At 49.5% G+C, this 23,575-nt stretch overlaps 2 protein-coding genes across 4 annotated transcripts; both read left to right on the plus strand.

Moving 5' to 3' along the window:
• Window positions 1-2,013: 2,013 nt before the first annotated feature.
• Lefty2 (Left-right determination factor 2) lies at window positions 2,014-11,677 on the plus strand. 2 transcript variants are annotated; one of them, NM_001007556.1, is given in 5 exon segments: window positions 6,292-6,605; window positions 7,302-7,548; window positions 7,805-8,044; window positions 10,246-10,607; window positions 10,610-10,811. In NM_001007556.1, coding segments are annotated over 4 exon segments (1,099 nt in total). In that variant the 5' UTR covers window positions 6,292-6,355; the 3' UTR covers window positions 10,610-10,811.
• A 5,657-nt stretch (window positions 11,678-17,334) lies between these two features.
• Pycr2 (pyrroline-5-carboxylate reductase 2) lies at window positions 17,335-21,190 on the plus strand. 2 transcript variants are annotated; one of them, XM_087581344.1, is made up of 8 exons: window positions 17,335-17,577; window positions 17,780-17,850; window positions 18,955-19,134; window positions 19,253-19,474; window positions 19,678-19,770; window positions 19,870-20,033; window positions 20,563-20,714; window positions 20,851-21,190. In XM_087581344.1, exons 1-8 carry the CDS (start codon window positions 17,511-17,513, stop codon window positions 20,970-20,972), a joined length of 1,071 nt encoding a protein of 356 aa, XP_087437470.1. In that variant the 5' UTR covers window positions 17,335-17,510; the 3' UTR covers window positions 20,973-21,190. The 2 variants fall into 2 exon arrangements, with proteins under 2 accessions (XP_087437470.1, NP_001012208.1); NM_001012208.1 differs by having other exon boundaries at window positions 17,396-17,577; window positions 20,563-21,190.
• The last annotated feature ends 2,385 nt before the right edge of the window (window positions 21,191-23,575 follow it).

The raw sequence follows: 23,575 nt of genomic DNA on the forward strand, positions 1-23,575 counted from the left end.
CATGGTGGGGACCCTTGTGCATAGTGTAGAAATGGAAGGAAGAAGGGGATGGTCCTGAAGCAAGCCCTGGACCCCGAGTCTTAGGAGTGGGAAGTTCCATAGGTAACGGGGAAAGGTACGGCAAGGGGTTTGTGGGGAGTAGGTAGGTGAGGGATAGGAATTTAGAGGAAGATGGAGGTTATTCTGGGGCTAATGTCTTCTTCCTTCCTTGTCTGCAGTGCTGCAACTGAACCCAGGACCTGGAACTCGGCGAGCTGAGTTTCATCCAGAAAAAATTTCCCATGTGATTCGTGTATTCTTTTTAATTGATTTCTAATTTTATTTAGCTGTATGTGTGTGTATCTGTGCAGCTGTCTACCACTTGTGTGCAGGTGCCCAAGAAGGCCAGGAGGGGTTGTTGAATTCCCTGGAGTTGGAGTTATGGGAGGTTATGAGTCACCTGATGTGGAAGCTGGGAACCAAACTGGGGGCCTCCAGAAGAACAGCAGACACTGTGCTGCCCCAGCTCAACTGTGCACTCCCGGGGTTCAGAGCCTCTCTGTCTCTGTCTCTGTCTCTGTCTCTCTCTCTCTCTCTCTCTCTCTCTCTCTCTCTCTCTCTCTTTCTCTCTCTCTCTCTTTCTTTCTTTCAAGATTTATTTGTTGTATATAACTACACTGTAGCTGTTTTCAGACACACCAGAAGAGGGCATCAGATCTCATTTCAGATGGTTGTGAGCCACCATGTGGTTGCTGGGATTTGAACTCAGGACCTCTGGAAGAGCAGTCAGTGCTCCTAACCACTGAGCCATCTATCCAGCCCCTCTCCTTCTAACTTATTCATTGAGTGCAAACACACACAAGTCATTACACTCCTGCAGTGATCAGAGGACAATTTATAGGAGTGAGTTCTCTATTCTGGGGATTGAATTTGGATCATCTGGCTTGGTGGCAAGCATCTTCATGTGCTGAAAACCATCTTGCCAGCTCTTAATTTTTTTTTTTTTTGGTTCTTTTTTTCGGAGCTGGGGACCGAACCCAGGGCCTTGCGCTTCCTAGGTAAGTGCTCTACCACTGAGCTAAATCCCCAGCCCCTTAATTTTTATTCTCTTTTCCTGCTCTCGGTCTCTGTCTTTCTTTGCTAGGGATTGAACCCAGGGCTTTGCATATACAGGCAAGCATGCTAACACTGAGCAGTACTTCAATCCCTAGATAATTCTGACTCCATAGGTCCCCTGACTTCCTACATAGTTAGCTTTGGAGAACTACGTATTATATTTTCTCTTTTTTTGCATATGACGTGATGCTGTTCAGAGTAGTAAGAAAGTAAAAGAACTATTTGTCTGTTTCTGCTCTAAAAATTTCAGACAGAGAAGAACCCGAAACAGAGCTAAGGTCAAGGTTATTGTCCTATGTGTGGTACCTTCTCTTTCCCCTCTCCCATCCTTTCCTTTCTTCACCTCACAGGCAGTCAGGAAGCTGAGGTACCATCCTCTGGAAGGGCTGGGTTGTCTATGAATGGAACCAGTCCTCTCATCTGCCTTAGACATTTGTCTCACTGGACTGACTGCTTTGACACACCCCTGTTCCCTCTGCCCTATTTCTCCAACAGAAGTATCTTTAGCTTTTGATTTCTGGACCCCATCTCTATTGAAATCCAGGCAGAGGGCCAGGCTGGGGTGTGGAAGCCCACAAGTCTCACAGGTGACTCAAATAGCAACCCCGGGAACACACATGCCTGGCAGAGGGTGACAGAACAGTAGGCTGTGGAAAGGGAGGGCACAAGGCCAACCCCAAGCTCAGAGGTGGCTTGCATGGAGGCTCCATGATACTCCACTATGTGGAATGACTTGCCCTGGGCCCCAGAGGATGGGGCAAACTGGGCTCGGGGAGATTGGTGCCCGTGCAGCAGCCCTAAGGAACGCACATGCAGGTGGTAGCCTTAAGGATTTGTAATTTTCCACAGCGTGTCTGCAACCGCTCAGAAGATTCACTGCACAGACGCTCCGAAGGGCAGGGCTGGGGTGGGGGAGGGGGCACATCTACAACATCTCAAGGAATCGTGGTTCATAGAGTCTGGACTGTTCCCGCCTTAGAAGCCTTGGGGAGAGAGGTGAGATTTACACGCTTCAAAAGCAGGGCTGTCTGCTGTCCAGGACCAGAGGTGCTGTTTGACAAACTTTCAGTTTTCAGGCCTGACCCGGCTCCACCTCAGACACCCGGTCGCTCTCAGATCCACAACCCGAAGGAGAGGTCTAGCTTTTGCATGACAAAAGTAGCCGCCCTCCCCCTACTTGAGCAATCTGCCCATTGTCAGAGTTTCCTAATCCACATTCGTATCCTTCTCTGGGCAGTGGCTAATTGCCCAATTGCTGTATTTTCTCAACACGACCCTGAGCGCTGCTGGGAATCCACATCCAGGAAGGAGTCTTGGGAAACAGACCCTCTGTTTTTCTGTCTGCTTCTTACACTGCCCTGCCCCCATCCGGACGGGACCCTGATTTGTCTGAGTTCCCAAGCCGCCGGCGGGGCTGATGGCTGGCATCTGGCAATAAAGCCAGCAGCAGACAGTTTGAGGTGTGGGAAGAGCTTTGGCCTCTGAGTTGGAGTGTCTGTGTACCAGTCCTGTGCGACAATAGGAAGCTGTGGCCCCTCTGAGACGGTTTTCTCTGTACATCTACACTGTCTGGATGGTCAGTTTCTGCTCTGGGAGGTCTGGTTCTACAAATTAGCAGGGGAAAGAGGATGGCCTTGTCTAGACCAGTTCCTTCATTGGTACTGAACCTCTCCAGGCTCCTGCATTTCAGGGAGCGTCCCGAGCGTCCCCTAAATTGGGAAGAGGGCCAGGCCTTAGGCCAAATAATGACTGGGCAGCTCCAGTTCTGCCCTGGGCCCAATTCCGAACTCTGCCCTGTCCCAGGGCAGAAGCACCCAGAAGACCTCTAGGGAAGCAGGAATGCAGGAAAGAAAGGGTCCTCCAGGGGTTGGGGATTTAGCTCAGTGGTAGAGCGCTTGCCTAGCAAGCGCAAGGCCCTGGGTTCGGTCCCCAGCTCCGAAAAAAAGAAAAGAAAAAAAAAAAAAAAAAAAGAAAGGGTCCTCCACCTACGGTAATCCTCTAGGTAATTGACCAAGACTTAGCTATTCTGTAGCAGATCACTCTGGGTGCCGAAGAAGGCCTCAGACCCAACGTGTCCATGAGGTGGCGGTAGAGAGCCCCCGTGTGCATCTGCGAGTCAGGAAGGCACCGGCCGCAGACGCGGGTCTTGGGATAGATGCCTATTGAACCACACAGCAAGACCTTGGGTGTTACATTTTGACACGAAGCCGGCTACGATAAGCCACAGGGTTTCCTCTTACCCACTGCAAGGGTGGTGGACTCCTGCATATTTATAACACACCAGCCCAGAGGAGTTTTCAGGGAGCTAAGAACTAAGGTTCTGCTCGCCTGTGAATGTGACACCTCTGTACCGTTTGGCCGACTAAAGCCCCAGATGTTAGCATCCCATAAAGTCCCTTCCCTGTTAATCACTTGCAAAGGAAGGCAGCCGCCGTTCCTTTTGAAGAAAGCCATGTTTGTCAACCACCGAGGGCCTGTTTGGGCCGGATACAGAGTGGGGGTCTTATATTTCAGGGGATCCTCATTAGGAGACCTGAGCTCCAGAATGGGATTAGGCTTTGTTTTTTGTTTTGCTGTGCTAGGTAAGCACCCAGCCACTGAGCTACCCCCAGCCCCAAAATGAGACCTTTGAAGTCCTTCTGAGGCATTACCTAGTTTCCTTGGAAACAGAGGTGGGAGAGAAGAGAAAAGTGACTGAGAAGCAGCTCAGGTCATTGGTCTGTGACTCTGGGACTTCCCTCTCTGGGGCCAGCTGTCAGGATTTCTGTATTTCCTTATTTCAGCCTTCCTATCATGTAACCCCAAACTCTAAGTCATATATATCCAAATTACCCTAACTTTGTCACTCACTGTCTGTCCTTGGACAGGTCATGTAACAGTTTTATGCCTCGGTGTCCTCATCTATAAAGTGGAAATAATAACGCAAAACTCCCCACCAATCCCCCCAGGTTACTGTCAGGATAAAGAGTTAGCAATGCCAGGCACACTAGTGCAAGCCTATGATCTCGGCACCAGAGAGGCTGAGGTAAGAGTACAAGGCTAGCCTGGGCTACGAAATGAGACCTTGTCTCAAAACAAAACAAAACAAAGCCAACACACACACACACACACACACACACACACACACACACACACACACACACCCTGCATACATGACTTATTAGCTATTATGATCAGGGACAGATTTTGTTTTTCTTTTCTTCAAAGTGGTGGAGAGCAAAACCAAGGACTTGCAAACGCTAGGCGAATGCTGTACTGGAGACATGTACCCTCAGCCCTTTCAGAGTTGTTATTTCTGCTCCTCTTCCAAGTTCTAAGTCCACCCGTTTACTATTATAAACCTTCTACGTGTATGAATATGTACATGAGAATTCTCCTCGAGCGCGTGCACGAGTGTGTGTGTGTGTGTGTGTGTGTGTGCGCGCGCGCGCGCGCGCGCGCGCGTGTGGTGACAGTAGGTTGGGCTGTTATCCAGAGTCAGTGCTGCCCTTGATCCTAAGAATCAGTGCTGCCCTTGATCCTAAGAGTCAGTGCTGCCCTTGATCCTAAGAGTCAGTGCTGCCCTTGATCCTAAGAGGGTTTTCTCTTCTATCAGGGCCGTCTGAGAAAGACAGAAGTAGTTTTGATAGAACACAGGGCATACCCAGGGGCCAGCGTCCTCCACTGAGAAGGCAGAGGTGACTCCTGTCCACTAGGCCCTTTGGCTCTTAGCTCTTCCGTGGCTGTTGCTCACCTCCCATGAGTACCTAAGAGTGGTTTCCCTTTGCACACACGTAGACATCTGAACCTAAGATGCCTTGGGAGGTGCATGCATTATATCTGTACACCAAGGTCTCCTCTAACCGCATACTGTGACAGGTGACTGCGCTGATCTGACTAGTATCTGAAAGGCACACTTGAGACTAAAAACTGCCTTGTAAGGGCTGTGTGGATCTCATACTCTCGGCGTGGAATGGGGCCTGGCATACATGAGTACGCATACAATGTGATACATGTATCACGCATGCATATGTTATGTATTTGTTTTGAGACAGGGTCTTCCGTCATTGTCACCTGCTTCTTTGGGGGATTAAAATTGGATGATTAAAAAGAAGGCACCAAGAATCTATAAAATTTACCAAGCATCGAGACCCCAGCTGTTCTAAAATGGGAGCTGGGGGGTTGGGGATTTAGCTCAGTGGTAGAGCGCTTGCCTAGCAAGCGCAAGGCCCTGGGTTCAGTCCCCAGCTCTGAAAAAAATAAAATAAAATGGGAGCTGGGAGAAGTAGGGACAGTCAGGTGCCTGCAGCTCTAGACTGGACATGCATCTGGGAAGATCTGGCCTCTGTTTGGAAGGTTCCTGTCCCTAAATTCTGCGGCATAAGCAAGACAGAAGCCTGAACACTCGTGGTATGAGCCTAGTGGGTGAGCCTTCCCAGAAAGAATTGCTGTCTGAAAAGGTACATTCTGTGGTACTCTGCAGGCGGAGAGACGTGGGCAGGCTTCATGTTACCTGAGACTGTGCTACAAAATCTCTAGCTAGCATCATCTATCCGCACTCTGGCATGGGAGGGTAGGGAGGGATGAGGACCAAGGTGAACTTCGACTGACCTGTGGGGGTACAGTTCCTTTGACTGAGACGTCTGTGAAAGTGACCAGAGCCAGCTGGAATACAGGACTCTGCTCCTTCTTTCCTTCTCCACGGACAAACCTACACCTACACTGGCCTTCGGAGAAGTCTTCAGGAATCTTAAACGGGTCTGGCACAGTGAGACAGCTGCAGTTCTAGTGTGCAGGGGATGAAAAGAGGAGGATTGTCCCAAGTTTGGGGTCAGCCTGACCTAGACTCGATTCTGAAATTTACAGCCCAGCCATGGTTATGCAGGTTAATAGTACTTCAACAGCTGGTGAAAGAGACACTCCCCTCCCCAGTCCCCGGTAACTCTCTATCCCACAAAACAGGCTGTGTGTGATATTGTCAAAACTCCTACAGGCATAAACGGTAGTATTGAGAGGCAGCGACCCCAAAAGCCAGAAATCCCAGTCTGTGGGTCTTCCAGACAGCTCTCTGCCTTTTCTAGACAGCCCCTCCTCAGGGCTCAGGGGCTTGTCTCGTGCTGAGTTCCCAGGAGGTCCCAGGGGTGTGACCTTTCTTGTCCTTCCTCCCTGCCCCCCACCCCAGGGCTACCTATAAAGAAGGCCAGTACCAGCCCTCAGCAGATCATCTAGGTCCCAAGGGCACTTTAGGGGCACGTATATCCAGTTCCTCCTGGGCAGCGCCATGCAGTCCCTGTGGCTTTGCTGGACACTCTGCGTACTGCCCCTGGCTGGCCCTGGGGCAGCGGTGACTGAGGAACAGGTTCTGAGCAGTCTCCTGAAGCAGCTGCAGCTCAGCCAGGCCCCGGTCCTGGACAGAGTGGATGTGGAGGGGATGGCCATCCCTACCCATGTGAGCTCCCAGTATGTGGCCCTGCTGCAGGGAAGTCATGCTGACCGCTCCCGAGGCAAGAGGTTCAGCCAGAACTTTCGAGGTGAGCTTTTCCTGCTGTCCCTGGTCTTTAGACAGAGCAGACCGACCATACCCACTCTGGCAATGTGGACCCTTTGTGTGTGTGTTGAGGGGTTCAAGCATGTACTGAGGACTCTCAAGGCCAGGAGGTGGTACCTCAGGCTAGAGTGACTGACAAGACCCGGACTCAGAAAAGGGGAGAGCAGGGAAAAGCAGGATCGTAGGGTAGGGGTAGGCATAGCAGGGGCCCAGTTCTTCTGGAGGCAGTAGTGTGACTTCTGGGGTCACCATCTAGGACCACCTGGGACAGGGTCTTGTGCTATAAACAATGATGTGGGTTACTGGTTGATACTACTTTGTGTTGAAAGCAACCAAAACTCTCAGTGTCCTGAGAACGGTGTAGCCTGCTGGGGAGCCTAGATGGAGCCTCTCCCTATTAGGACTGGGATCAGACCTAAAGAAAGTCAGATTCAAGGCCAGGCTCCTGTAAGGACCTGACTCTCTTCAGCTTCATTACTTCTGGGTCCCAAAGCTCTTTGTGCCTGGTTGGGTAGGTTTAGTGAACAAGCTCTTTCTGGAGATTTTAAGTAATTGGTTTTGCCCCGATGGCATCGAACTGAAAAGGCTCTGTCCAAGCCTACTCGGAGCACAGTGGCTCGGCCATCCTAGAGGTCTTGGGTACCTGTGGAGGCCGGGCTGACTCTGTCCTTGTCCACAGAGGTGGCAGGCAGGTTCCTGGTGTCAGAGACCTCCAGTCACCTGCTGGTGTTCGGCATGGAGCAGCGGCTGCCGCCTAACAGTGAGCTGGTGCAGGCCATGCTGCGGCTGTTCCAGGAGCCCGTGCCCAGAACAGCTCTCCGGAGGCTTGAGAGGCTGCCCCCTCATAGTGCCCAAGCTCGGGTCACCATCGAGTGGCTGAGAGTCCGTGAGGATGGCTCCAACCGCACCGCCCTCATCGATTCCAGGTAGGGGATGGCTGGATGATGATGATGATGATGATGATGATGATGATGATGATGAGAGAGAGAGAGAGAGAGAGAGAGAGAGAGAGAGAGAGAGAGAGAGAGAGAGAGTTTAGCAGAGTTGGAAAGTGCGGGGCTCGACCCTGCAGGGGGAGGGGAGCAGCAGATGATAGGGGTGGGGCAGAACGGAACAGACTCCTCCAGGGCTTCCCTAACAGCCTGCCGGTCCCCTCGCCTGACGCGCGCTGCTGTGTCTCAGGCTCGTGTCCATCTACGAGAGCGGCTGGAAGGTCTTCGATGTGACCGAGGCCGTGAACTTCTGGCAGCAGCTGAGCCGGCCGAGGCAGCCGCTGCTGCTCCAGGTGTCGGTGCAGAGGGAGCATCTGGGACCGGGGACCTGGAGCGCACACAAGTTGGTCCGGTTCGCGGCGCAGGGGACGCCGGACGGCAAGGGCGAGCCACAGCTGGAACTGCACACGCTGGACCTCAAGGACTACGGGTAGGCTGGAGGTTGGGTGGCCAGGGATGCAATAGACCGGATCCTCCTCCCTCTCCGTCCCCCGCCCCGCCCCGGCCCGCCGAGTTTTTGTATCAGCTCAGGTGTGGACTGTGTAGGCTGCCCCAGGAGATACATTCCTACCTATAATATTTTCTAGTGGTGCGTTTAGAAGTGGTGTTATAATATTGAATTATAACATTCTATTTCCACTCTCCTCTTCATGATTAAGTCTTTGAAGGTTTTTAGCTTCAAGACAGGCGTTGGTGGCACATGCTTTTTAATCCTGCACTTGGAAGGGAGAGGCAGACAGATCCCTGAGTTCAAAGGCCAGTCTGGTCTACAGAGGATAGCTAAAGCATGTGTGTGTTTGTGTGTGGTGTGTGTATGTGTAGTGCATATGTATGTGTGGTGTCTCTGTGTGGTGTGTGTTTATGTGGTGTATGTGTGTGGTGTGTGTGGTACGTGTTTATGTGTGGCATGTATGTGTATGTGGTGTGTATATGTGTGGTGTGCATGTGTCTATATATATGTTATGATATATATGTGTATGTATATGTGGTATGTGTGTGTGGTGTGCATATGTGTGGTATGTATATGTGTGGTGTGTATATGTGTGTTTATATGGTGTGTGTGTATGTTTGGTGTGTGGTACATGTGTGCACTATGGTGTGTGTGTATATGTGTGGTGTACATATGCATGTGTATGGTATGTGTGTATATGTGTGGTATGTGTGTGTGTGTGGTGTGTATGTGTGTGGTGTGCATGTGTGAGTGTGGTATGTATGTGTGTGTGGTGTGTATGTGTGTGTGGTCTGTATGTGTGTGTGGTCTGTATGTGTGTGGTGTGCATGTGTGTATGTGTGTGTGGTATGCTTGTTCCACAGTAGGCATGTGATGGTCAAAGGATGACCTTGAATATCAGTGTCTACCTTAGGTCTTGTTTGAGAGAGTGGCTCCTTGTTACTTAGCATGCGGCTTGGCTGCAAGCTCCTGGGGGTTCTCCTGTCTGCACCTTCTATTTTGCTTTAGGGGCCTAGAGATTACCGAGGCCCACTACACTGCTGGCCCTCTGTGGACACTGGGGATTTGAACTTAGGCTGGTCTCATATTTGTCACTTCCCCCATTGAGCAATCTGCCCAGTTCTCGTTTTGTATTTTGAGACGAGGGTCTTGTATGACTCAAGCTGCTCATGAGTTCTCTACATAGCTCAGGATGACTATGAACTATCGATCTTCTGACCTTCACCTCCCTAGTGCTGGGACTACAGGCATGTATCACCTGGTCCAGCAGCACGCACTTTTTTTTTAAAGATTTATTTATTTATTTATTTATTTATTTATTTATTTATTTATTATATATGGGTACACTGTAGCTGTCTTCAGAAACACCAGAAGAGGGCATCGGATCTCTTTACAGATGGTTGTGAGCCACCATGTGGTTGCTGGGAATTGAACTCATGACCTCTGGAAGAACAGTTGGGTGCTCTTAACCCCTGAGCCATCTCTCCAGCCCGCAGCACGCACTTTTAACAAGCTTTTCGGTATTCTTGTTTAGTTTTCTTGAGACAGGGTCTCACTGTGTAGCTGGCCTGGAACTCATGCAGATCAGATTGCCCTTAAATGTACAGGTTGATCTGTCTCTGTTTCCCAAGTGCAAGGGGATTAATGGCAGGCATCGCCATGCTGGACTTTATTAGGTATTGTAGGTAACCAAGTTCAAAGCTTACAGAATGGTGTGCATAGGGCATAGGTACAGGCTATACTGTTTTGGTATCTCTGGGCTTTCTGGAGGCCATCTCCCATGGACACTGGACACTGAGGACAAGTGGGGAATGCTTAAGACCAGGCCTTTGTCATGAAGTTAGGCTCTATCTAGCTCTGTTTTTCGTGGGCCCTCTGTCACATCACTGAACACCTTCGGGTCTCAGTGTCCTCAGACATAACAAGGCTAAGACTAGAACTTCCTTCAGGAGTCTTCTGAAGATGGAGTACAAATATCACCTGAGATAACACGTAGGCCATACGTGGCCCTGGCACACCAAGACCTTTAGTAATCAGTAGCTTACTTTATGTTGTAGACATTTATTTGTTCTTTAACCTTCATATTCTTTGAATACCTTAGGAAATGGCTGGGAGGACTCCCTCCCAGATGCTCTTGACCTCTGCCCTGTCAGGTGACCTTTGATCTCTCACCCCTATAGAGCTCAAGGCAATTGTGACCCCGAGGCACCAGTGACTGAAGGCACCCGATGCTGTCGCAAGGAGATGTACCTGGACCTGCAGGGGATGAAGTGGGCTGAGAACTGGATCCTAGAACCCCCAGGGTTCCTCATTTATGAATGTGTGGGCAGCTGCCGGCAGCTGCCAGAGTCTCTGACCATCGGGTGGCCATTTCTGGGGCCTCGGCAGTGTGTGGCCTCAGAGATGACTTCCCTGCCCATGATTGTCAGCATAAAGGAGGACGGCAAGACCAGGCCTCAAGTGGTCAGCCTGCCCAACATGAGGGTGCAGACGTGTAGTTGTGCCTCGGATGGGGCACTCATACCTAGGGGGATAGATCTGTAGTGCCGTGTCTACATTTTTTTTTTTTTTTTTGTCCTTTTTCTTTTCTTTTCTTTTTTTTTTTTTTTCGGAGCTGGGGACCGAACCCAGGGCCTTGCGCTTGCTAGGCAAGCGCTCTACCACTGAGCTAAATCCCCAACCCCGTGTCTACAGCTTTATTGTCCTAACTTAGTACCCACACTTTACCTTTGCCCTACAGTCCTTGTCCATCACTCAGCTTAAGCACTTACATGAGTGAATCACGTCACTCCAGTAGGACACCCCAGCTCCACTTAGCAGAGGACATGGTTATGTGGTGAGAATGTTCCCAGCTGAGTCTGTCTTCTGGCCAATTCTCAGCTAACTGTGTAACAAAACCCTATGGTGAGAACAGGGGAATCAAAGCTAATTTACTCTCACACAGTGATTGCTGGGGACAGCATACCATGGCAGAGACTGCCCACAGCAGGCTGCGATGGAGTCATTTCAGAAGCTCACAGCAGCTCCTTGTATAAAAGGATGGCATCTGGGACCAGCCATCTGAAATAAGGGACTGCCCCCAGTAGGCCAGGATGGAGACATCTCAGTAGCCCTCTGCAGCTCTTTGTAAAAAACAGTTGTTCCCTTTTTGCCTAACCTTAGCCCTGGATAACGGCTGTATAGGTTTCATTTGTACCTGACTGCTTTTCAGTTGGCCTTGGTGTGCAAAATTATTCTATTATATCTGACATTCCTACTCCCTTCTCCTGCTCTGGTGAATTTTGTGAAAGTAGATGTTCCTTGATGTAATGATTCTTAAACAATTAAAAACGGAGGCATAGGACACAGCACAGCACAGTCCCAATGGCCCGGGTACATGCTGTGTGTTCTCCTCTTGGAAACAATGTAATAACTGCACAATGGTAGTTCCGGATTAATGTTTGACTTGCAAGAAATCATTAGAAAATGAAATAGCGCCAACACTGGGACCCCAAGGAAGGTAAAAGTTATTGAAGTTATGGAATAAGTTTTCCACAACATTTGAGAGTAGTTCCTGGATAAGGATGTATAGAATAAATAAAATTATATACTAGTAAAACTAAGTCAGAACAATGGAACTCTGAGGAGAGTCATTGTGTGCAATGTGCAGAAGCAGAAAGCCAGCGGAACTGCTGAGTTAATTCTTTCTGGCCACTGCCTGGCAGCTTTGCCCATGTCATTTATCATTGGAACTTCACAGGAAAATGCAGGTAGCTGACCTCGGAGCTCTGAGCTCTGAAGTAAAATAAATCAAAAGTTAAAGTTTAATAATGATAAGTTTGCAACTATTATTATTTGGCCACAGGCCTGGGAATTGGGGAAGCTTGAAACTTTGGGGAACAATTATAATTCTTGATTCTTTGTGGGATGTGGCTATTCTTTTGAATTTGATTTGGCAATGATTATACAATGTCTGTTTATTCTACCTGCTTCTGGAGTAACAAGAAAAGACTGGGGCAAGAAACAGGCATATGAGAGTGAGCGAATGGAGAGAGAGTGAGGTGTGTGCATGAGGTGTGCATGGGGTGAGTGTGGGGCAAGTGGAGAGAGTGTGAGGAGAGTGTATGGAGAGGGTGTGTGTGAGTGAAAGGGGAACACACAGAGGGGTGTGGGAGAGTTGAGGCTGGAGATAAGAAAAGCTCACAGGAGAAAGCAGTGTTCGAGGGAGAATGCAGAATGGGTGCATCCTCAAGCTGTGGACGACAGAGAGAGAGAGAGAGAGAGAGAGAGAGAGAGAGAGAGAGAGAGAGAGAGAGCTTAAGCCTTGAAATTTTGCCTGGCAATTTGTACCAGAAAGTTGTCTGTGTCTGTTTATTATGCGCCTTCCAGAGATCCCTGCTTCCAGCTGAGAACTCGGATCCTGTGTCCAGGCTGGACCCAGACGAGTGATATTTAAATTCATTCACACAAAACAAACAGAAGAATTTCAACCAGCCCTAGATAGGAGGATATCTGGAAAGAGCCCACGAGGTATTGACCCATTCCAGGCTTTTTTTTTCCTCTTGAGACGAGGTCTCAATATGTAGCCCAGGATGGTCTCAAACTCAAAACTACTCCTGCCTCTGCTTCCCAAGTACTGACTTAAAGGCATTCACTATCATGATCAGCCCACTGAAGATTTTTATAAGTAGTCTGAGGCCCTTGTTCTAAGAGTACTAAAGGCAGGGAGAAGGGCTATAGGCTGGGACACTGGTCAGGAAGTCAAATATTTAGCTTCCAGAACTGACCACAAGCAGGTGTCTCAAGGCAATACAGAAGCCTACGAGTTACTCAATTGGCTTAAAAAAGAGCAAAGGGCTTCAACTCTGAAGCTTCATGGCCTCAGGGAACAGACAGCTTCTAACATTACGTGCTACTCCAGAGTCAGCATGGCCCAGGTGTGTTTAATGTACCCCTAGAGAACTACCTTCAGAAAGTGTATGCATCGACATGATGTTTTCTAACTTAGCAAAAAAAGAAACATAGATAATCTGAAGAAACAAAATTAAAGGAACGCTTTACACAGTGTCTCACATCATTTTGAAGACTCTCAACAGAAGGGGATGATGGGTAATGATGGCAACAAGATCGGAAGCTGGGGGATAACCAAAGTCTCTCAAGTTTGGAAGCTTGAAGGCCACAGTAACTAAGTTTAAATTCCCCATGCAGCTCTCATTCGAAATATTAGTTTGAATAGTTGCATAAGCTTCCTCTTTAGAAAGTATTTTGTCCCTTGCCATGGAGAGGGGGATATGGTTGTGTGGTAAGCAAGCATTTGTGGAGCTTGGCTAGGCAACAATGTGTCTATCATGCCTGTCCTCGGTTAAATCTTTGTAACCGAAGCCAGGCACAGTGGCACACACCTTTAACCTCCAGGAAGTAGAGGCAGGTGGATCTCTCTGAGTTTGAAGCCAGCCTGGTCTACAAAGCAAATTTTATAGGACGGCCAGGGCTGTTATAAGGAGAAACTCTGTATCAAAGTCTTAAAAATAAACTCTTGTAACTAATGCACAGAGACTAGTCCTTTGCATCTCGACTAGAGTATTTATGTGCTAGACTGTTTTTTTTTTAATTTTTTTAAAGCCATCCTTGGGGATAGGGAGATGGCTAAGCACTGGCTACACTTCCAGGGGATCCAGGTTCAATTCCTAACACACAGAATGGCAACTCACAATCGTGTGTCACTCAATTTCCACAGGATCCAACATTGTCTTCTGGCCTCTGTGGGTACCAGGCATGCACATGATACACAGGTATACATGCACACATATTAACTGCCCACATCAATGAAAACACTTTTTGAAGCAATTCGTCCCACGGCTGGACATCAAGAACAGCAGATTCCTTGTTAAGAGCAAGGGAAGAGTAGAGATTAAATAAATATACTTTTTCCGTCTGGTTTTGCTGGTGCCTTTGTTGCTGGAGTCTACAGCCATTTCTAGCTCCTTAACACTAGGTGGCGCTCTGAACTAGAGTTTGCAAATAACGCTGCTATTGCTCTAGTAGCCGAGCAAACCCTGGTAAAGCCAAACTTGTCAGTCTTTCTTTGGTCTGTCTGCATTTCCTTAGTTGGTATGAACAAATATTTCTTTTACACCTCTACTGGGAAAACCCACAAAACTTTATTCCTTTCTTAAGAGAAGGAAACAAATACTAGAAGTGGGGCTTTTTAATTTTCCAATTTTGTATTTATATAGTTTTTCTTTTCTTTCTTTCTTTTTAAGATTTATTTGTTTGCTTATTTATTTGTTTATTTATTATAAGTACACTGTAGCTATCTTCAGACACACCAGAAGAGTGCATCAGATCTCATTACGGATGGTTGTGAGCCACCATGTGGGTGGTGGGATTTGAACTCAGGACCTCTGGAAGAGCAGTCAGTGTTCTTAATCACTGAGCCATCTCTCCATCCCCATCCTTTTTTTTTTTTTTTTTTTTTTTAATCTTTTGTAGCCCTGGCTGTCATGGAACTCACTTTGTAGACCAGGCTGGTCTTGAACTTCGAGATCTGTCTGCCTCTGCCTCAGAGGACTGGGTCTAACGGCTTGTGTGGCCTGTGGCCCAGCCTACTCCAGTCTACACTTAACACTACATGTCATTGGTTTGCGCCAGATGGTTACAAAATCCAAAGGTAAAAAGTTTCATCAGTTTTATCTATAAAATTATTGTTCATTTTAATCTCTTCTATGTATGAAATAGTCTTGTCTCATTCTTAATTTTTTGTTTGTTTGAGACAGGGTCCCAAGGCAGGGTGTATAGCCAAGGGTGACCTTGAACTTTTGACCCTCTCAAATGCTGGGATTACACCATCTCACTGGGTTATGCAGTAGAGGGAAGGAGCCTGGTCCTTCATAAATGCTACCCACTGAGCTATATTTCCAGCCTTCCTACAATAAACTGGAATTTTAATTTATTTTTTCGAGGCAGGATTTCTTCTGTCATATATCCCAGAATGGCCTGGAACTTTCTTTTTTTTTTTTTTTTTTTTCTTTTTCTTTTTTTCGGAGCTGGGGACCGAACCCAGGGCCTTGCGCTTCCTAGGCAAGCGCTCTACCACTGAGCTAAATCCCCAGCCCCGGCCTGGAACTTTCAAACTTCCTGCCTATGCCTCCAGACCAACGCCATTACAAGATCTGCACATCCAAACCATCCTAGCTTATCCCGCTGAACTGCTCTAACAAAAACAGCAAGACTAAAATCTATTTTAAGATGTCCTCATTGTTGGGGGGAAAATGTCATATTGGTCCTCCCCAGGTGGTGAGACTGAAGTCGGTGCTGAAGTACAGGTCAGTGCTCAGCCCATGCCCGATGTGTAAAAGCCTGGCTTCCATCTGAAGTACTGAAAAAGGTAAAAAAAAAAAAAAAAAAAAGCTTTCTACTGAATCTAATTTTGGAGTGATAGCCGAAGGTGAGGGAGGGTTGGCTGCTAGAGACTGGCCATCTGCCTCGCTGGAGGCACCTCAGTATTCCGTCTCATCGCCTAGATCTTCCTAGTCATCAGAAGGGACAGGCCTGTGACTTAGGATAAGACAAGAGGAAGGCCCGGAGGCCCTGATAGAAATAACGCTGGGGGAAAAAAAAAAAAAGAAATAAAGCTGGGGGTTGGGGATTTAGCTCAGTGGTAGAGCGCTTGCCTAGCAAGCACAAGGCCCTGGGTTCGGTCCCCAGCTCCGAAAAAAAAAATAAAAAGAAAAAAAGAAAAAAAAAAGAAAAAGAAAGAACGCTGGGGGCGGAGAACACAGGAGGGAGGAGGCTGAATTGGTTTTCCTATCGGCTGGGAGGTGACTACAGGAAGGGGGAGAACACCTTTGAGACAGACGCCAGGCCAGACGTGAGGACACTCAAGCAGGACAGCAGGGTCAGGGTCGGGCCCTCCTGGAAGGTGTGTCCCAAATGGCGGGGGTTGGGGGTGGGGGGTGGGGGGAGGAGGTAGGCATTCTTCTACCTCACTGTAACAGACTACAAGAAGGCAGATAGAGTGCAAGCTTCCGCTTCTGGGAAGACTGGTAGGAAGGTCCATAGAGCTTAGGAACTTAAGCCCAGCCTGACAACAAAGCAATACTCTAGGGGTTGGGGATTTAGCTCAGTGGTAGAGCACTTGCCTAGCAAGCGCAAGGCCCTGGGTTCGGTCCCCAGCTCCAAAAAAAAAAAAAGACTCATTCACCCAAAGCAATACTCTAGCCAAAAAAAAAAAAAAAAAAAACTTTCCAGTTTAGCAGTTTGTTCACCACAGTATGCCCAGAACCTGGCTCAATGGGTACATCCATGAGTTTGGAATAAATACACGTTAAAATCTTGTATAAAATAACGTTTCGGTGGCATTGGGGAACTGCTTATGATTTGTATACTACAGAAATTTACCTATACACCCCTATAATCCCATCCCTCAAGAGGATGAGGATGTGACAGAAAGGTCACTAGTTCGGGACCAGCCTGGACTATATCGTGAGACACTCTCCAAAAGTCAAACTCAACCTGCAGCTGTTCCAGCGCCCTCCGATGCGTCTGCGCATGTTTGGAGAATCTTCCTGGAATAAACACTACGAGTGGAAGAGAGACGTCAGCGGTGATCCGAAGACAGGACCGCTCCTTCAGGAGCTTCGATGCTGGGTCTCTTTTAGATACTCTAAAACCACAAGGTAGGGTGGGCAGACAAGCAAGACGTTACAGAAACCAAAGTGCCAGTCGTTTCTCATCGTCTCAGCTGTTTCTCCAGGTCATTCTGTTCTGGGTAGCAAGAGAAGTCATGTTGGGCAAACAGGCAGTACAAGCAGGGCTTTAAGGAAATCAATAAATAAACCAAGAAATCACGATATAGTAATTCATCTTTTCTACCTAGTTCTACTTCGGAAGGAGCATGCTGAAGCAGGCTTGCTGTAGCCTGGTGTCCATGTGAGGTTCATCTCTAATAGGAGTTTTGGAGATCTCACTCCTGGATCAGCGTTAGAAGCCAACTCTTCTTTTTTTTTTTTTTTTTTGGTTCTTTTTTTCGGAGCTGGGGACCGAACCCAGGGCCTTGCGCTTCCTAGGTAAGCGCTCTACCACTGAGCTAAATCCCCAGCCCCAGAAGCCAACTCTTCTAACCAGGAATCCCCAGCGTCCCAGGCAGGTCCAGGCAGACAGGGTCCAGCGCAGCTACAGGTTCCACCCGCCGCGCGAGCAGGAGGCGGGCTCACCGTCTGACGGCGCTTCCGATTGGGCCTCACCTAGATTCTAGCCTCGGATTGGTTGCTTGGGACACGTGGCCAACCGGAGGCTGCGTATTTGGCGGTGGATGCTCTGGGATTCTTAGGGCCTGTCTAACTGTCCAGTGCATCCCGGTTTGAAAGCTGTTGCGAGCAATTCGGATCCGTCTTTTTCCACGCGCAGACACTGAGCCCCGGATTCCCAGAGTCTCCGGGTCGGCGCTCGCCGGGATCCTGCAGCCATGAGCGTGGGTTTCATCGGCGCGGGCCAGCTGGCCTGTGCTCTGGCGCGGGGCTTCACGGCCGCGGGTGAGCGGGTGGTCAGCCCTCCTCACCAGAGTGAAGGAGTGGGTGGGTGGGTGAGTGAGTGAATGTGAATGGATGGTAGATTTGCATCCATTTACTTGGAGCCTAGCGTCGGAGGCCGGCACTGGTGGAGCTGCTGTGGGCTTCCATTGTGGGCTGCATGATTGGGCCATGTTCCACAGCTGAAAAACTTTGTTCTCTGCAGGCGTCCTGTCGGCTCACAAGATAATAGCCAGCTCCCCGGAAATGGACCTGCCCACGGTGTCTGCGCTCAGGGTAGGCGAGATGGAGGGGAGTGGTGGACAAGAGGTAGAGGACCAGGGGGGGAAAAAAAGTCACCTGAGGTGCCCGGAGACTGGCTGGCTCTGACCCTCCCCTGGGGATGTCATCTTTATAAGCTCTGCACCTTCTCAGAGGCAGCCTTGGGTTGTGGGAGCCCCCAGGCAAAGTTATTTCCAAACACTGGCGTGAAAGTAGGCATATAAGAAAGGTTCTTTTTGTTTGTTAGTTTGCTTTGCCCTGAATTCACTGCATAGTCCGTGTTGGCGTCTCAGTCCGGAAAGTTCTGCTTCAGTTTCCCAAGTGTTGGGATTACAGGCGTGAGTCACCCAGTGAGGCAGAAATATTATTTTTTTCTTCATTGATTATCTGTGTTTAGTCAACCACTCGGAGGCATTTCCTCATTTTCTGTAGCCCTTTGCTATTGAAAATGACAGGGTCGGAGCGCTTACCTAGGAAGCGCAAGGCCCTGGGTTCGATCCCCAGCTCCGAAAAAAAAAAAGAACCAAAAAAAAAAAAAAATAAAAAAAAAATAAAAAAAAAAGAAAATGACAGGGTCGGAAAAGGACTTGGTGAGTTACTTAGTTTCTCTCAATAAGGTCCCAAGACATAACATCTGGCCAGTGTGGGACAGGTCAGGCAGCTCATGGACAGTGTCTGTGCCTAGTAGGCTCATGTCTCCAACTCTGTAGGGCCCTGATACTTACCTCAGAGCCCTAGAGGGAGCCCTGTGGAGGCTTGTTACTCTGGTAAACAGCTGCTAGGTTGGGAGTGGGCTTTGCAGCTCTGCTCCCAGACCGTGGGTGCTGACATTTCGCCTCTCTCCCTGAGCTCTTTACACCAGTTCTCACCTGGCAGACAGGTATGAGGATTCTGGGTTGAGGGAGCAGCCACTTTTCTGGCTCCATTGTGGAGAAGTTTGCCAAGTAACATCTGTACTTAACTTGCCCAGTGGCAGGAAAGGAAAACTGTCATTTGGGGATAGTCCCTGGAGCCCCAAAGGCACAGAAGAGAGTGTTGGCTGCACTGGCTGTTCCATGGGTGGCATGGGGCTCAGCCATATTACCAAGCACTACTGACAGGGTTAACCTCCTCCTGCAGAAGATGGGTGTGAATCTGACCCGAAGCAATAAGGACACGGTGCGGCACAGTGACGTCCTGTTCCTGGCTGTGAAGCCCCACATCATCCCCTTCATCCTGGATGAGATCGGGGCTGACGTGCAGGAGAGGCACATCGTGGTCTCCTGTGCGGCTGGCGTCACCATCAGTTCTGTGGAGAAGGTGCTGACCCCCGGGTGCCCGTTGTGTGAGGGGAGGGATGGCCTGGGAGTGGCTGCTGATGGTGACCTGGGTGAGCTGTGCCCCCTGGATACTCATTTGGCTTGCTGTCCTCCTCTAGAAGCTGATGGCTTTCCAGCCAGCCCCCAAAGTGATCCGCTGCATGACCAACACGCCTGTGGTGGTCCGAGAGGGGGCCACTGTGTACGCCACAGGCACCCATGCTCTGGTGGAAGATGGGAAGCTTCTGGAGCAGCTGATGAGCAGTGTGGGCTTCTGCACAGAGGTGGAGGAAGACCTCATTGATGCTATCACAGGGCTCAGCGGCAGCGGGCCCGCCTACGTGAGTGGTCCTCACCTGCCTATTGGCTTGCATGAATCCTAGGAGGGGCTGGGGGCGGGAAGAGGGCAGCAGGCACATCTCTTGGACACGGCTGGCTGGTGGAAGGTGCTGACCTTTAGGATCCGTTCCAGTCGTCAGAGAAAGCAGCCTCTGGGGTGTGGTGCGTGGATGCTCGTTCCCGAGTTCAGAGGGTATCTCCACAGGCGTTTATGGCCCTGGATGCGCTGGCAGACGGCGGGGTGAAGATGGGCGTGCCGCGGCGCCTGGCAGTCCGACTGGGAGCTCAGGCGTTGCTGGTTCGTGTGTTTGCGTGTTTGGTTTTAGGGTTGTGTTTTGGGGTGGGGGGCGGTACTGAGCTGGGCGTAGGCTGGGTCTAATTCTTCTTTGTGTCTCAGGGAGCAGCTAAGATGCTGCTGGATTCAGAGGACCACCCGGGCCAGCTCAAGGACAACGTCTGCTCCCCTGGGGGGGCCACCATCCATGCCCTGCACTTCCTGGAGAGTGGGGGCTTCCGCTCTCTGCTCATCAATGCAGTTGAGGCCTCCTGTATTCGAACAAGGTGCGCGAGGCCCCCTCTCCCCAGACTGAGTTCTTCCATTTCCAGCCTACCCTGGGGTGGGCTGCTGGGTTTCAGGAGTGGTCTGTCCTCTGATGGTTACTATGGTTTCAAGCTTCCTTTGGCCAAGGGTTTGCTACCTTTCCTTTACTTAGTTTCTTATCACACTCCTGATGGCTATGATTAACTTTGATTTGTAGATGGGGCACATTCAAGATCTAAATGTTCAATGGTGGAGGTGGGATTCAACTCCTGACTGACTTCAAGCCCTATAACTTCCTATACTTTTTTCCCTCGTGTGGTCACAGATATCACTGAAACACTGTAGCTAGCTTTAATTGCACGAAATGACTATGATAACCCCTGTTAGTTAAATAGGACTCTTGGGAAGCTTGGAGCTCCTCTGGTTTGAGAGTCCGAGTCTTGGTGGTGTCAGACTGAGAGTCTGGGGCTTTATAGGTGGGGAAGGTGGGGGAGGCTCAAAGCTCTGGCTCCAAGGTTTATCAGCTTCCTGGTGGGGCTTTGTTTACAGAGAGCTGCAGTCCATGGCTGACCAAGAAAAGGTGTCCCCTGCCGCCCTTAAGAAGACCCTCCTGGACAGAGTGAAGCTGGAGTCACCCACGGTGTCCACGCTGGCCCCACCCAGCTCAGGGAAACTCCTTACAAGAAACCCTGCCCAGGGAAGCAAGAGGGAGTGAGGAGGAGTCTGTGGGGTGTCCCTGTCCCCTGTAGTACAGGGAGGGCAGGCTCAGGTCTGGGGGTGAAAGCTGCTTACTCTGTTCACCTGGTGCCACCAAGTCCTTCTCTTGTCCTGTGGCAGAAGGCACTCTGAAGAGGCAGCTGATGCCAGAAGCCAGAGAGCCCAGCGTGCCTCTCCAAGAGAGGTGGAGGCCCTGGAGTCTGCATCCCCCTCAGCAGAAGTCTGTGGAGAACTTTAGTTAGATCCAAGGGTGGTTCAGTTTGACCTCCAGGTGAGGTGAGTGGAAACAGGAATCCTCTGAATTAAAAACGTGCAAAAGAAGCATGTGGCTGGGTGTTGCAGGTGGATGTGTGGGGAATCCCAAGACCTTTTCGCTTAACTCTTCTGTACAGGTGTCACCTAGAAGGTGATGTTCTGGGCTAGTTTTAGCTGCTTTAATAAAGAGCTTATTTATTTTTGAGTTCTAGTCTCACTGGGTAGCCCAGGCTGGCCTTGACTTGTGGCAATTCTCTTGCTTCTGCCTGTTTTCCTTCCTTCCTTCCTTCCTTCCTTCCTTCCTTCCTTCCTTCCTTCCTTCCTTCCTTTCTTTTTCTTTCAAAGGGTTTCTCTGTAATCCTGACTGTCCTGGAACTCACTCTATAGATCAGACTGGCCTCTAACCTTGAATTCACAGAGATCTGACTGCCTTTGCCTCCTCAAGTGCTAGGATAAAAAGTGTGCTCCACCCCCACCCAACAAGTTTTTTCTTTACTTTTTTTTTTTTTCCCAGAGCTGGGGACCGAACCCAGGGCCTTGCGCTTGCTAGGCAGGCGCTCTACCACTGAGCTAAATCCCCAACCCCTTTTTCTTTACTTTAAAGTCACTGTCTTAGTTACTTTTCTATTGCTGCCATCAGACAACATGACCAAGGCAACTTGGAGAAGGAACAGTTTGTCTTGGGGGGGGCTTGCGTTTTTTGAGGGTTCGAGTCCTTGCTGGCAGAGCTGAGGCCTGGTAGCAGGAACAGCTGAGAGCTCAGGAAGAGAGAGGGCTAACCCCTGAGCCTAAAAGCCCATCCCTGGTGCCAACTTCCTCCAGCAAGGCCACACCTCCTAATCTTTCCCACACAGCCATCAACTGGCGACCAAGAATTCAAATTCTCAAGACTTGGAGAGAAATCTCACTCAAACCACCATAGTCATATTCTGGTCCTCCCTGTGAGGCAGCACCGTACAAGGGTGGGAAGGAAGGATGAGGGGTAAGGAACCAGGCCCTGAGAGCCTAAGTGACTAACCCACCCCCAGGGTTAGATGTGACACACAAGTGGTGGCAGGGAAGAGCCAGTGTCAGCCAGCAGCCGTCCTTGCTGCCCAGTGCAAGAATGTATCATCCTTCTCCTCACTTGATGAGATAGCAAGGTCTCGTGGGGCCATCTGTCTTTAGCTACTGACTCTCCAACTTGTCAGAAGCCAAGACTAGTACACTGCCCACACAGACTGCCTGTGGCCTGTTCCAGGCTCCCCATGGCCTCCCAGGACTCTGCAGCCAACCCGGAGCAGCCTTCAACCCCCACTGAACACAGATTTTCTGAGGGCCCCAGAAAAATGTTTACCTATTTTTTTAAACTTTTTTTTTTATAAAGATTTATTTATATAAGTACACTGCAGCTGTCTTCAGACACACCAGAAGAGGGCATCAGATCCCATTACAGATGGCTATGAGCCACCAAGTAGTTGCTGGGATTTGAACTCAGGACCTCGGGACCTCTGGAAGAGCAATCAGTGCTCTTAACCGCTGAGCCATCCCTCCAGCCCATTGTTTACCCATTTATACCTCTGTTTTGCTTTTCTGAAATGGCAAGCGATTTACCTGGCTGCTAGCAGTAGGTCCCTGGGGCAGGGGGTTGAGGTTGACTTATCTTCTCACACACTTTGGTTGTAGTTTGGCCGGCATGGTTTTATAGTTGAACGCTTTGGGGCTGGAGGCGTAGCTCGGTGACGGAACATTTACCTAGCATGCTGAAGCCCTCCCTGGCTTCTGTCCCCAGAAGCAAGGGAGAAAACAGAAAGATAGACAGTTTCTCCCCCTCCACACACACACTGTTCCTTTTACAGTGTGCAAAAATACAAGCACACTCCTTCCATCCGTGCAGTCCTCCATGACTGTTGCCAAGCCACTCCCAGAGAGAATAGTTACTGGTGCCCAAGGGCCTGGCTTCACTGGCTTTTCCTCAGCAGTTAAAGCTCTCAGCCTCTCCTGGGCTCTGTCACCAGGAAGGCAGGTGGAATATTGAAGTGGGTATGGTGGGGGTTAGGGAAGTGGCTGCGTGGGAGAGTGTGTCTAGTGTGCATAAGGTCCTGGGCCCAGTCAGCAGCACCACAAAGCTTGGCGTCTTGACTTTTGGTCCCTGGAGCTCACATCAGGGTGCGGGGGAGGGGGAACTGATACCATATGCAGCATGTGATATGGGGGTACATCTCTGTCCCCCAACATATGCAGCATATAAAAATGCAATTTTAAAGAAAAACAAGGGGCTGGAGAGATGGCTCAGAGGTTAAGACTGTTCTTCTAGAGGTCTTGAGTTCAAATCCCAGCAATCACGTAGTGACTCACAACCATCTGTAATGGGATCTGATGCCCTCTTTTTTTTTTTTTTTTTTCTTTTCTTTTTTTCGGAGCTGGGGACCGAACCCAGGGCCTTGCGCTTGCCAGGCAAGCGCTCTACCACTGAGCTAAATCCCCAACCCCTGATGCCCTCTTCTTGTGTGTCTGAAGAGAGCAACAGTGTACATATATAAATAAATCTTTAAAAAAAAAGCAAGAAAAGTGAGAAGACTATACAAGTAGTAAGAGGGGAAGCTAGGTG

This window comes from Rattus norvegicus, chromosome 13 (genome assembly GCF_021556685.1).
Source record: "Rattus norvegicus strain SHRSP/BbbUtx chromosome 13, alternate assembly SHRSP_T2T, whole genome shotgun sequence".
NCBI lineage: Eukaryota > Metazoa > Chordata > Mammalia > Rodentia > Muridae > Rattus > Rattus norvegicus.

What these genes read in the sequence shown, in the direction of transcription:
- Lefty2 (XM_087580357.1), top strand. Translation starts at nt 7,358, where the DNA reads ATGGAGCAGCGGCTGCCGCCTAACAGTGAGCTGGTGCAGGCCATGCTG. An exon ending in ACCGCCCTCATCGATTCCAG is followed by an intron (nt 7,549 to 7,804) that starts GTAGGGGATGGC and finishes GCTGTGTCTCAG; the next exon opens with GCTCGTGTCCATCTACGAGA. An exon ending in CTGGACCTCAAGGACTACGG is followed by an intron (nt 8,045 to 10,245) that starts GTAGGCTGGAGG and finishes TCACCCCTATAG; the next exon opens with AGCTCAAGGCAATTGTGACC.
- Pycr2 (XM_087581344.1), top strand. Translation starts at nt 17,511, where the DNA reads ATGAGCGTGGGTTTCATCGGCGCGGGCCAGCTGGCCTGTGCTCTGGCG. An exon ending in CCACGGTGTCTGCGCTCAGG is followed by an intron (nt 17,851 to 18,954) that starts GTAGGCGAGATG and finishes CTCCTCCTGCAG; the next exon opens with AAGATGGGTGTGAATCTGAC. An exon ending in GCGGCAGCGGGCCCGCCTAC is followed by an intron (nt 19,475 to 19,677) that starts GTGAGTGGTCCT and finishes GTATCTCCACAG; the next exon opens with GCGTTTATGGCCCTGGATGC.